This window comes from Galeopterus variegatus, unplaced genomic scaffold, assembly GCF_000696425.1.
Source record: "Galeopterus variegatus unplaced genomic scaffold, G_variegatus-3.0.2 Scaffold21226, whole genome shotgun sequence".
Lineage (NCBI taxonomy): Eukaryota > Metazoa > Chordata > Mammalia > Dermoptera > Cynocephalidae > Galeopterus > Galeopterus variegatus.
The window spans coordinates 1-12,512 of NW_007747337.1; the positions used below are offsets into that span (position 1 = coordinate 1).

The 12,512-nt window shown below is 38.7% G+C and overlaps 1 protein-coding gene and 1 long non-coding RNA gene across 2 annotated transcripts; one reads left to right on the forward strand and one right to left on the reverse strand.

The window, feature by feature from the left end:
* Window positions 1–6: 6 nt before the first annotated feature.
* On the forward strand, window positions 7–7,477 carry LOC103583279 (centriolar coiled-coil protein of 110 kDa-like; the record flags this gene model as incomplete). The annotated part of the gene is made up of 7 exons (XM_008564641.1): window positions 7–1,390; window positions 3,017–3,147; window positions 3,675–3,852; window positions 4,422–4,561; window positions 4,810–4,926; window positions 5,286–5,387; window positions 5,577–7,477. Coding segments are annotated over 7 exons (2,442 nt in total), but the record flags the coding sequence as incomplete, so codon positions are not given.
* Window positions 7,478–7,871: 394 nt separating this feature from the next.
* Window positions 7,872–10,208, reverse strand: LOC103583280. Its single transcript, XR_549844.1, has 2 exons — window positions 10,146–10,208; window positions 7,872–8,498 (listed from the first exon to the last, which is right to left on the reverse strand). It is a non-coding gene; the product is annotated as an uncharacterized LOC103583280 (long non-coding RNA).
* Between the last annotated feature and the right edge of the window lie 2,304 nt (window positions 10,209–12,512).

The window sequence follows — 12,512 nt, forward strand, 5'->3', positions numbered from 1 at the left end:
AATTCAAATATTAGACACACAGAAGATGAAGCTTCTCCAAAGACCTCAAAAACTCCACAAGAGACTCTTATTTCTGATGGTCTTTTCTCAGCAACTGAAGAGCAGGATCCATCACTTCTGGCAGAAGTCACCCCAGATCCCTACATAATGAGTCTTCAGAACCTGATGAAAAAGTCAAAGGAATATATAGAAAGAGAACAATCTAGACGCAGTCTGAGAAGCAGTATAAAAAGGAGTGTTAATGAAAGTCATTCAGACAAAGAAAATGAAGCCGTTAAGGTGACTGATTATGTAAAAGAGAAGGCCCAGTTGATAGGCAAACACTGTGGCTCAATTATTCCTGACAAACCAAGCCTTAATAAATCAAATGTTCTTCTCCAAGGTGCTTCCACTCAAGCATGCAGCACGAATATGTCAGTTTTAGCTAGCTTTTCTAAAGTGGACATACCTATACCAACTGCCCATTCCACTGTTCTAGATTCTGATTCTGATTTTAAAGCTATTCCTACTTTTGTTACTGAAAATAATATTATCAAAAGTCATACAGGTTCATATGCCAGATTACCTAGTCCAGAGCCAAGTATGAGTCCTAAAATGCATCGAAGGCATTCCAGGCCATCATCAGCATGTCATATACTTATAAATAACCCAATAAATGCCTGTGAATTAAGTCCTAAAGGGAAAGAACAGGCAGTGGATATAATTGTTCAAGATACTGATGAAAAAACAAATGTACCTGAAACCGTGCCAAAGTTACCAACTGATTTAACAGGAGTTTGTGCAAGCAAGGTTTATGTCAGCAAAAATATGCCTGAAGCCATTGAGGATATGGTTTTAGGTAAATCAAATCAGGTATGTCAATCTTCAGGAAATCAGTTAGAAAATAAAGTTACTCATGGACTTTCTGCTGTGGAAGATCAATTAATATCTGATGAGAGAGGAGCACACAAAATGAACAGTACTTGTACTGCAGTGTCAAAATTGCATGAACCTTATGCTACCAGTCAGTGTATAGCAAGTCAAAACTTTGGAACTGTGAGTGGACTCAAGTCAACCAGTATGTTAGAGAAAAACTCCTGCAATTTACAAATGGAACTGAATAAGTCTTATGATGTAAAAAACCCATCCCCTTTACTAATGCAAAACCAGAATACCAGACAGCAGATGGACATATCTATGGTGTCCTGTGGAAATGAACACTTTTTGGATAACAGTTTTGAGAAAGCTAAACGGAGACTTGATTTAGATATTGATAGTTTGCAAAAAGAAAACTGCCCTTATGTCATAACTGGAATAGCAGAACAGGAAAGGCAACATTTGCCAGAAAAAAGATACCCTAAGGGATCTGTTTACATCAACAAAAATAAAATGTTAGAAAGTAGTTCCAAAGGTAAGGAAACTTTGAAGTGTTTGATACCTACTGTACAGAAGACAATTTTATTTTAATACTTTTGACATTTTACAAAAAAAATTGTCTTCATCTAAGGGCATTTAATTTCATTTATCTTGTTAGAGGGTATATAATTAGCTACAGTTTATTGCCATTTGATAGCCTTTCTTAAAGAATTTTATTTGAATGATGAAGCTTTCATAGTCCACTTGGTGTTATAAAGACTATTAGTAATGACTGTAGGCAACAGTTTTGCATGAAAAAATCATTCATAGTTTTAATATAGTGTATTGCTATGAGGTCTTCCTTTTGGACTTCAGTTTCTAATGTTTTTGTTAGTTTGCTCATTCATTTATAATGAGATCATGTAGTTGGCCCTTCAGTAAACCCTTTAACATCAAATTAGAGAAGGTATCAAGAATGGTTCTTTATTGATAAAAAGTATTATTTCAGGTTTCTCTTGCATCCAGTGTTAGCCACACCATGTCTTTCTTCTTCATTAGTCTTTGTTGTCATGGTTTACAATTCATTATTGATACAGAAGACATAAATCAAATAAATTAAGTTCTTAGGGCTTACGGGAAAAATAGGGTTGGGGCAGACCACTTAACCTGGGCAACTTTCTAAGAGCTGTAATAAAAGTAACAATTGGTACTTGGGGATCCAACTTGGATCCTCCAAGTAGACAACACAGTATGGCTAGAGGTTGCCTCAGTAAATGTCAAAAGTACACAAAAACAACGGAGTGGCAAGTCTGGCAGTACCTTAGTAAGCATGTGCAATGAAGCCAGTCACCGAGGTGACCGGAGTAGCTGTCAAAGCAGGCAGGGGAAGCAGTGCAATGCGCAGTGTGCCTCACCGCTTCCTAGTCAGTAACCGTGTGTAGGCACAATGATTCTTCTTAATACATGTTTTAGTTATTACCTAAAATATCTGGACTTTTAATATCCTATCTTTTTTGGAACCGCAAGCTGAGAAAGCTTTACACCATCAAAGGGACATTTACTTTAAAAATCAAAACGAAGCAAAACCACAAGCTCCAATACCAGAGATCCTGGAGAAGGATAAGAATCAAAAGAATGAATTAGCAGTGAGATGCAGTTGAGGACCACATCTTGGAAGTTAATTATGAGTCAGGAGAATGTTGCCTAAACATAGAGTCTTGGCTTCATCAGTTCAGATCTTTTTTTTTTTTCCTTTTTGTCTTTTTTCATGACCGGCAACGGGATCGCAACCCTCGGTGTTGCGCCCGCACCTCGCTCAGCCAGTGAGCCGCCGGTCTGTATGTGGGATCCGAAGCCTCCGTGGGAGCACCGCCGCGCTTCCCAAGCGGCGCACTGTAGCAGTGCGCCACCAGGCTGGCCCCATCAGTTCAGATCTTGATGGGCTGTGGTGAATGAGTGGGGAAAGGTGATGAGATACAGCCCTTTCTTTGTTGCGTAGCAGGAAATAAGAGTGGCAAATGATAATGTGGTTCAAAGTGGAGACCTGGCTGTCGTGACAGTGTTATGGCAGATCCAGGAATACTTTCTGGTCAGGAGCATAATTTAAATTGATGGTATAAAATATCAGATATTAGACTTGTAGTGAATTTTCTAAACTTGAAGGGGACATGTTTCTTTTCAGAAGGCGAGGAGATATTAAAAAGCAAGATGTTAGCTTTTGAAGAAATGCGGAAGAGATTAGAAGAACAGCACGCCCAGCAGTTATCACTACTCATCGCTGAGCAGGAAAGAGAACAGGAAAGATTACAAAAGGTGAGGAATTAAAATGTAGGGGGATAGGACTGGTAAGTGAAATTTAGCCAAGGATACTTATGAATTTTGGTCATATATAAAATACTTGTAATTTTTCCCCATGTGTATCTTAATCTAAGGGGTCATTGATTTTGATACATGGATGGTATTTTTATTGTCAAAATGTGAGATTTAATATTTAGATGCTTACCTAAAAGTAATTGCATAATTTATCAAAAGGAAACTTTACTGATCCTTGATTCAAAACTTTTAATATTTTTAAAAGGTATCTTATAGATGCTGAAATACACATTCTGCAAGAGCTATTACCATAAAGACACTTGTTATAAGGTTATTATAGTTAGTATCACACTTGAAAATCAATTAAATGAATTGTCAAATTCAAATAATTTTATTTGAGGGAGGAAAAGTTGAAATAAATAATAATTTGCTGATAATTGCACATATTTTGGCTAAGCCTAAAAAATACTATTTTGGGATAATTAAACAAAAGATCTAGCATGTTGTAATAAACTATTAATTTACAGGAAATAGAAGAACAGGAGAAAATGTTAAAAGAGAAGAAGGTGATTACAGCTGAAGCCTCTGAATTGGATATTAACAATACGGTGGAGTTAGAATGGAGAAAAATAAATGACTCTAGTTTGCTAGATACAATGCTATCTCAAGTGGATTCCCTCCATACTTCAAATTCAAATAGTTCTGGTAAATATTTAAAAATCCTTTTCCATTTGAAAAAATTATCCTGCATAAGGATAATTATCCTAAAATAAGACATTTTATTTGGCATACTTTAAATTCTAGCTCCTTTCTTTAAGTAATTCCAAACCCACTGCTGTTTGCCACCTGCTTAGTAACCAGTGAAAAATGAAATGATAGCAGGTCAAGGACTGGTGAGTAGGTGTTCCTGAGAAAAGACTACCAAGGAAAATATCAGGAAATTAGGCTCAGAGCCCAGTCTTTGTTCATTCATGCAGCAGGTGATATGCTTCGAGTGAAAACAGTTTGCTATCTCCCGAGTGATCTTGAATTACCTCTAATTCCCCAGTCCCTGTGAGAGCTTATCTTCACATCTTCAATTATCCTGAGATGCTATTTGTGTTGAAAAGATCCATCTGTTGCATAAGCTTAATGTGCATAAAATTTTAAGTTTGCATGTGGATCAGTTTCAGAGGCATTGTTATTCTTAATGAATGTCACAAGTGTTTATTTGGATGTTCTGAATATTCTGATTATATGACATCAAGTATAATACTATGTGTATATTTCTCTAGGTTTCACAAATTCTGCCCTACAATATAGCTTTGGTTCTGCAAATGAAGCACCATTCTACCTCTGGGGATCATCAAGTAGTGGCTTGACCAAACTCTCAGTAACAAGGCCTTTTGGAAGGGCCAAAACTAGATGGTCTCAGGTGGGCAAACTTAGTGATATATGTCTGTCTGTGTCTGTTTATATTTTTTTAAGAGCTACATTATCTTAGGCTGTACAAGTAAGTGTCAGTATTTTTTGCCATACATCAAATAGCTTAGCTTTTAGTAGAGGTGAAACTACAGAGAGCAAACATGGTAGAGGAATTTAGTTCACTGTAAGAGATTAAGAAAAACAATTGAGTGTAATGCTTGCATTCTTAAAACATTGTATCTGTCTTATTTCTCCTAGGTTTTTAGTCCAGAAGTACAAGCAAAATTTAACAAAGTAACTGCAGTGGCAAAAGGATTTCTTACTCGTAGGCTTATGCAGACAGATAAGCTGAAGCAACTTCAACAAACTGTAAAAGTAAGATTGTCGTAAATTGTATTTCACTTTTGTCTTAGTTTCTATCAGTCTTGTGATAGCTGAGCTGACAGCATAGTTCAGAATTTGGGCAGATCAAACATTTTTTTTGTCACTGTAATATAGGTAATTTTATAAGTCTGATTATAAATATTACTTAGATACTCTTAAAAATAATATGTAAATGAAGTAGTTTGTGTGTTTTTGTTTCACTTTAAAGTGAGTACTATTTGACTTTTAATAAGTAATAGTTTTATGTTCTTAGTAATTTTGTATTGAGCAAGACGAAGAACAAAAGGAAACTCCAGTGATCAAAAATCTTTCTAAAGAAATGTTTGTGAAGGAGCATTTTTTTTTTTCAGGATACTATGGAATTCATAAGGAATTTTCAGTCAGAAGCACCATTAAGGAGAGGTGTTGTTTCAGCACAAGATGCTTCACTTCAGGAAAGAGTGTTAGCTCAGGTAAGTGTACACATCCCAAAGGCTTTTAAGAAATGGAAATGTATATCTCTGTCTCATTTAATCACTGAAAATAGGTTTTAATGAAAACTACTTTAACCTTTTCCTCTAAATAAAAGAAGTATACATAGTATTACTGAATTCTAACCTTATCTTTTAAATGCATACAATATTTTCTTCTTTGGAACCTAGTTACGAGCTGCCCTGTATGGTATTCATGACATATTCTTTGTAATGGATGCAGCTGAAAGAATGTCTATTCTACATCATGATCGAGAAGCTCGCAAAGAGAAAATGCTCAGGCAAATGGATAAAATGAAAAGTCCACGAGTGGCTCTTTCAGCTGCAACACAGAAATCTCTTGATAGGAAGAAGTACATGAAAGCTGCTGAAATGGGAATGCCAAATAAGAAATTTCTGGTTAAACAAAGTCCTTCTGAAACAAGAGTCCTTCAGCCAAACCAAGGACAGAACGCACCTGTTCATAGGCTACTTAGTAGACAAGGGAGTATATGCAGGAAAAACCCAAAGAAAGCAGCCAAATGTTGCGACAATTTAAGAAGACAACATTCATTAGGATAAAAAAGGGGGAGAATTATTATCCATATTATTTTCCTGGCTCAAGACTTTGTAGTTAACCCTGACTCTGTTTACACAGGCAAAGTGACATCAAAGGGCTCAGCAATTATCTGGATAATTTAGTCAGTCTGGCCAATTCCTGCCCCACACCCCCATTTTCCTCTTAATATTAGGTTTTGGTGAAGACAAAAATGTGTTTAGTAATTGCCTCATCTCTATGCTTAACCTATAAAACATAAGTTTGTTTTATGTGCTCAGATGTCTACAGAGACCCTTTTTGTAAACTTAAAGGACATTTGGATTTATTTTTACAAAATATTGAAGTGATATGACAAATTATAAATAAGTTGTAAAACAAATTTCATTCATTTCTACCTGCTGATTGCTGAATTTGGTAAACAAATTAGACACTTCTATTCAAGGGGGAATTATTGTAGGAGAATGTTTTTCTCTGGCTTTATAACTTTAAAAACTAGGATTAGTCTCTCAGTGTCCATATTCTTCTATTTACAAACAGTATAACCACTTACCTGCTGATTCTGGTCCACTTAAAATCTGCTACTAAAGTAGCTGTGGGTCCTGTCAACAACTAGTTGTCTCACAGAAATGTTAGGTTTCACAGATATAACCCTAGTACCATTTGAAACATTTGTACTAGATAAGATTTTTTTATGGAGGGTAACAAATTTGGGGAAGATAGCACAATCTTCATGAATGTAGCACTTAATGCATTATTACATCCATTTCTGTAAAATAAGAATAATGTGTTGCATGCAGTTATATTTTCTATTTAGTCTGTACATTTTGTTTCTTCGTAGTATGCTTTTTCTGGCATGCTTGATTTAGGAGAGAATAAAGGGCTACAGAATATAATAATAAATCTGTATTTCAAATGGGATTAGTAATGTTGCCTAGTTAAAATTCTGCATTACTTAAAGGCACTGATGGTTAAGGTTTTTCATCATTAACATATTCATTTAAAGTATCAACCAAAAAATGTTACCAAGAGAACATGATTTTATGAAAGAGAATATCACTGTTAATTTATCATACCATTTCCAAAAAGGTCTTTGTGCATCTCACATAAAATTGGGACTATGTATATTTAATCTTTCTAACTTGAGTTTTAAAGAGATACTGGTATTTTGAAAATGCAGCGTATATATATTCTTAATATCCTTTTAAGAATATGGAGATAAAGATTGTTTCTTTGATTTCTGTTCCATTTAAAATTTAACTTTTACATTCAGTTGTAGACAGAAAATAACCTACTCTGGCTGTAAACTTGGTTTTCTTTATTGAGATGTATCATTTATTGAATGAGTGAACTACAAAATTAGAAGACAGTCAAAAAAATCTGAGTTACCAATTTTTTATTTGTAGGCAACATATATCAAATTATTATCTTCTTAATATGATAAACTATGTTTTATCATTCTGAAAACTCAGGATACGTCTTACTTATATAATAAAGATAGATGCTAAAAGTTGTGTGTATACTAATGCAAATTAGTTAAAACAAATAGCATGTTTTGGAGAAAGTTAAAACTAGTTTTAGATTAAGGATGAGAAACTTTAGTGTGTTTTTAATTTAAAGGTAAAAGTGTGTGTGTTTTACACATTTAAAATTTTTCACAGGTTTTTCTCATAAAAGTGCCAGACACTGTTTTGTGCTTTTGATGGATTTTTATTTATATACATTATTTTTATTATTATTATTTTTACTTTGAGTGGAATGTCCTTTAATGTAAATGTATTTATTTTTATACTTTAATTTTCACTAGTTTTGCTTCTAGGCAAAAGGCAAAATAAACTTTTCATCTCAAAGGAAATCCAGTTTGATCTTTTTTATTTATCAAGGAAAGGACTATTAAGGAATAGTTATTGAAAAATATCTGGCCCAAACAATATTGTAAAATGATCATGTTTTACAATTAAAAGTCCCACAGAAGGTATATACCTGTACTTAATATGGGACCTTTACCAGTGTTTAGTTCAGCATTTCTGTTTGTTTGTGGGTTTCTTTGTATTTCTTTGTTTTATTTTTGTGTTTCTCAGTTCAGCATTTGAGTTTGCATGAGGTGGACTTTTCAGAAGGCAAAAGTTCACTAGAGCTGGAAATGTCTTAGCTTATTAAGAGCTAGAAGCCTACTAAGGAGTGAATGGGGAAGTAGAGGCAGAAGAGAGCATGCTAGGGTTGAAGCTCACATCAAAGCTGCTAACTTGCACAGCTTTAAGAATCCTGATCTTGTTACTACCTAATCATCTAATGCTAGCATAGTGACATGCTTATTTTCACCTGTTACTGAGGAGATCTTCCATTTGATAATCTTCAAGGCCATGTGGGAAGAATCCCTCACTGTCCTCTGGCCATCCTTAAACTCTTGTTCACTTCATACATCGGGAATAGTGGATATGACTGGAGACTCCTTATTACTCATACTGAGCTGAAAACCGAAGGACCCATTCTGGAGATGAAGATCCTTTTCTTCCTTCAGAAGTCATTGTTCCATGAACAACCACAGACTACCACCCCTGAATAAAAAGTAACAGTTATAAAAACATAAGAAAATGGAGTTGGAATGCTTCATCCCTCAGGGACCATAGTGGGTATCTATGTAGTTTATAAAAAGTAATTTTAAAAAACAGAAGAGACCTATAGTCATTGAATACAGTAAGTCAAACTGGGCTACGGTACGATAGAATCACTTCCGTGGTGAGGTTCAACAATAGCTCTGAGGGCAAAAATCATATCTTTCAAAAATTATACTCGACAATAAAATATTACCTTTTCACTTATTTATCTATTCTCTTCCTTCTTTGATCAGTGGTTCTCTACGGCCATCAGTTTCTCTCTTTCTTGAGGATGTTGGCAAAGTTGCTTCCAGAACCATGGTTTTGCTTTATGGTGGGGAAAATCCCTTAGTTGTACATACTTTCCATAAATTTAACAACCTGTTTCAGGATTACTTCTGTTACTGTTTCATATACATGATATAGCAGGGGTTTGTTTGAATATGCCTAAGAGCACATGACACTGCCTCTGCTCTACTGCTTCCTGAATTCTGTGGCACTCTTTCACCACCCACAATTGCTACAGTCCCTCATATCCAAAGGGACCACCTGCAGCAGTGCCACCTGGGAACGTATCAGAAATGCAGAAGCCCAGGCCTGGCCCCAGATCTACTGCCCCGGAGCCTGCATTTTAATACTATCCCCCAGGTAAATGGTGTAAACATTCAAGCGTGAGAAGCACGCTTTATGATAGATTGCACAGCACGTTGTCACGGTGAGAAGCACTCTGAAAACCCAAAGATCACAGACGTACAATATGCTGCTTTCGCTCGCCTCATAAAGTTCAGCTTCTGTTGAGTACTGACCACGTGCCAGGCATTTTATAATCGTCTCCCTTCACCTTAAAGTCAGAATTATCCTAATGTCACAGATGAAAAAACTAGGACTGGGTGGAAAATTACATATTCCATCAGATTTGAAAGTACATTCTATTGCCTTTTCCAGAGGAACCGATTTGACAATGTAGTTTTCTAACCTCCTGTCAGAAAAGACACTCGAGAAAAAGGAAAAAAGCGAAGATCAAATACTGCTTTGGGATTGACCAGCGGTCTCTTCCATTACTCTGGTTTGGAGTTAAGAGTTCAAATCTTGGTTCAGGCACTAAGAAGCTTTGGGCAATTCACTTTTTGTTTGTTTCAGTTTTCCCCAAATAATGGTATTTATTTCAGAGGTTTGTAGTGAGGAAAGGATGAAGGGTGCATGCAAAGTGCTCAGCACAGTGCCTGACACAAGCAGTGAGCATTCCGTAAATGGTAGCTGTTTGGAAAATATCCTGTGATTTATCCACTTTTTAAGAAAGCACCTAAATTCTGTGGTCGAAATAGATATCCATCCTCACAGAAACCTACAGCTTTGCTAAGTGGGGTGAAATGCTAATCCCAATTTCCCCATTTGGCCTATCTCTAGTTAAGTTCCATTTAATCCTAGCTGGATCTAGGGCAACCCTTACACACCTAGGTTGTTGGTTGTGGGAGGGGGATACTGGAAGTCCCAACTCCCACAAAGCACAGAGGGTAAAGCGGAGGCCTAGAGAAGGGCGCGGCTTATCCCGCCGAACAGCGCATTAGCCGCAAAGCCACGCACCAGCTGAACCCGAGAGCTTCCTACCCGCAGCAGCAGGTTGTGTCTTCGCTCCGCCGGTGTCTGAAGTCCTCTCCTCCCCTAGAGGGCGCAGGTGGGCTGGGCGGCCGACAGCACAGTCGTGCCCCTCCCCATCATGGCGCTGGTGGGCGTGTTGTCCACCAGAGCAGTCAGCTGCCCCTCACGACCACGGCGCAAAGAAGTTCTGCGCCCCTCACAATCATGGCGCCGGCGGACGGCGCAGCCCGGGCTTTGCGGGGCTGGCAGCTGCCCCTCACAATCATGGCGGCCGGGGCGGGGCGGGGTCTGGACGGGAGCAGTGGGTCTGCTAGCCCCAGAGTGAGCGGTCATGTGACCGGGAAGATGGCCGCCTTTCCCTGGTAAGGAAGACGCGGCAGGTGGGCTTTGGGGAGGGGCTGTGTTTAGTTGTCCTTGGCGTCTCTCTGTCTTTGTAAGCACTGGCCTCTCTGTTGGGTCCTGGTGGCCTCCTACCCCACCCCGAGTCGTCTGGACCCCAGAATCCCCGGCCGCTGCCGCGGTCCAGAGCAACCTAAAGCCGGACCGGTGGGTTCTTGGTTCTCTCCCCGTCTGTCCCTTCCCCGCGCCTTCCACGGCCCCCTCTCCATTCATTCCCTAAAGAAAACTCAAGTTTCCAGGCTTCCGTTTCCCGAGAAGTCCCGCGGGCTCTGGCGGCGCTGGATGAGGAGAATGGTGGACTCAGCTCTTGAGTCTGGACGACTCGGGAGACCTGGCTGTTGGTCTGGTTCCTGAGATACTCAGTTTCTCTGTTGGAGACTTTCTTTTCTCATCTGTGGAATGGCCGCCATTCATCCTACTCTGCGCGGAGCCTTCAGACGTGTTGCTTGGCCTCAGGAGCTGACAGTATAACGGAGCATCCACTCAGTAGAGGGAAGACCAAAGAAGGCACTCGGATGAGGCACCCCCCTGGGGACTCGGGGAAAGCTTCAGAAAGGAAGCCTTAAATTGGGTCTTGAAGGATGAATAGGAGCTCACCATGCAAGAGGGAGTGGCGTATGCCGAGGTTGACAGGCCTGTGGGGCTCTAGTGGCTGGAGTAGTGTCAACTTAACTAAACAGATTCTCCAAATATATTGAGTTTATTCGGGAGTGCGCGAGGGATTTGCAGATCTGGGCTTTGCAGGCTATGGGGACCATAGATAGGCATATCCAAAAAGGTTGAGGCAAGGGGAAGCTTTTAAAGGCAAAAGAGAAGAGTACATGTGATTTGTTTTGAAACAAGGAGAACATTAGTTACAGGGGCTTATCGCAGGAGTTGATAGCAGTTCGCTAGTGGGCTAGGCAAGTGTTCTCGTGCATCCGGCTAGCTGTCCTTGTAACTAATGTAGTAAGCTCAGCTTAGAAAGTCTTTGGCAAAAGTTCCGGTTACAGGCATTTGTGCCTAAGAGCCCTTCCGAGAATTTTGCCATAGGTATGCCCTCCCTTCTGAGCCTCCCGGTTATATTTATTTTTGTTAGGGTTTGACACAAGTGACACCATTTTGATTCTGACAACTATCACCGTAGCTAGGAGTGACTGGAGCTTCAGGCTCCCACCAGTGACAGGTGTGCATGAAGAACTGGAGCAAGTTGTGATGCTGATGGTGGGATTATTTGGGGACGAAGGATCTCTCTTGCCTCTCAAAAAGGGAGACATTTTTCTGATCTTTCTCTAAATGTGAAGTAGCTTATTGGATGAATGAGTGAGTGAGCAAATGAAAGAATGTACAGCTTTAGATCTTAGAAGTCAGGTACAACTTTCCGGTTTTATATTGTTTACTCCGTATTCCTTCAGTTGTCTACTTAAGAGGCCACTTTTTTGACACTAAATCAGCATTGGATACGTCTGAGCTTTTCCATGCCTTGAGGTTATTTTTAACCCTAGTCATGCTGGCTTGACCAAAAGACTAATAATCATTGTTTTGAGACTCAGTAAGGCTAAAGGACTGAAAACAAGAGAAACGTTTGGTTTCAATGAATTTATCTGGAATTTGTAATCAGAACATCCAGGAAGATGCTGTCTTAATCTCTGCAACCCAGTATCTTTGGTATTTTTATTTTAAATCACAGAGAGGTGTCATAAATCTTCGTGTGTAGGGTCTCTGTAGTTCCTTATCTGGCTATGCTCTAAACATTTCTCGGTGTGGTAGCTCATGGTCATCTTTCCGTTTCCCCACTAGACTCCTTAAAAGTTAAAAGGACTGAGTTTTGTCCATCATTGTATCCCCGGTGCCGAGAACGATGATTGAAGGTTCTCCGTAATGTTTATAATGAATGAGGAAACTGAGGAGGACCACAGAGGAGAATGTGTTCCTGTCATTAAGTTTACATTTATCAAGTCCTTATTCTTTTTTTTTTTTTTTTTTTTTTTTTTTTTT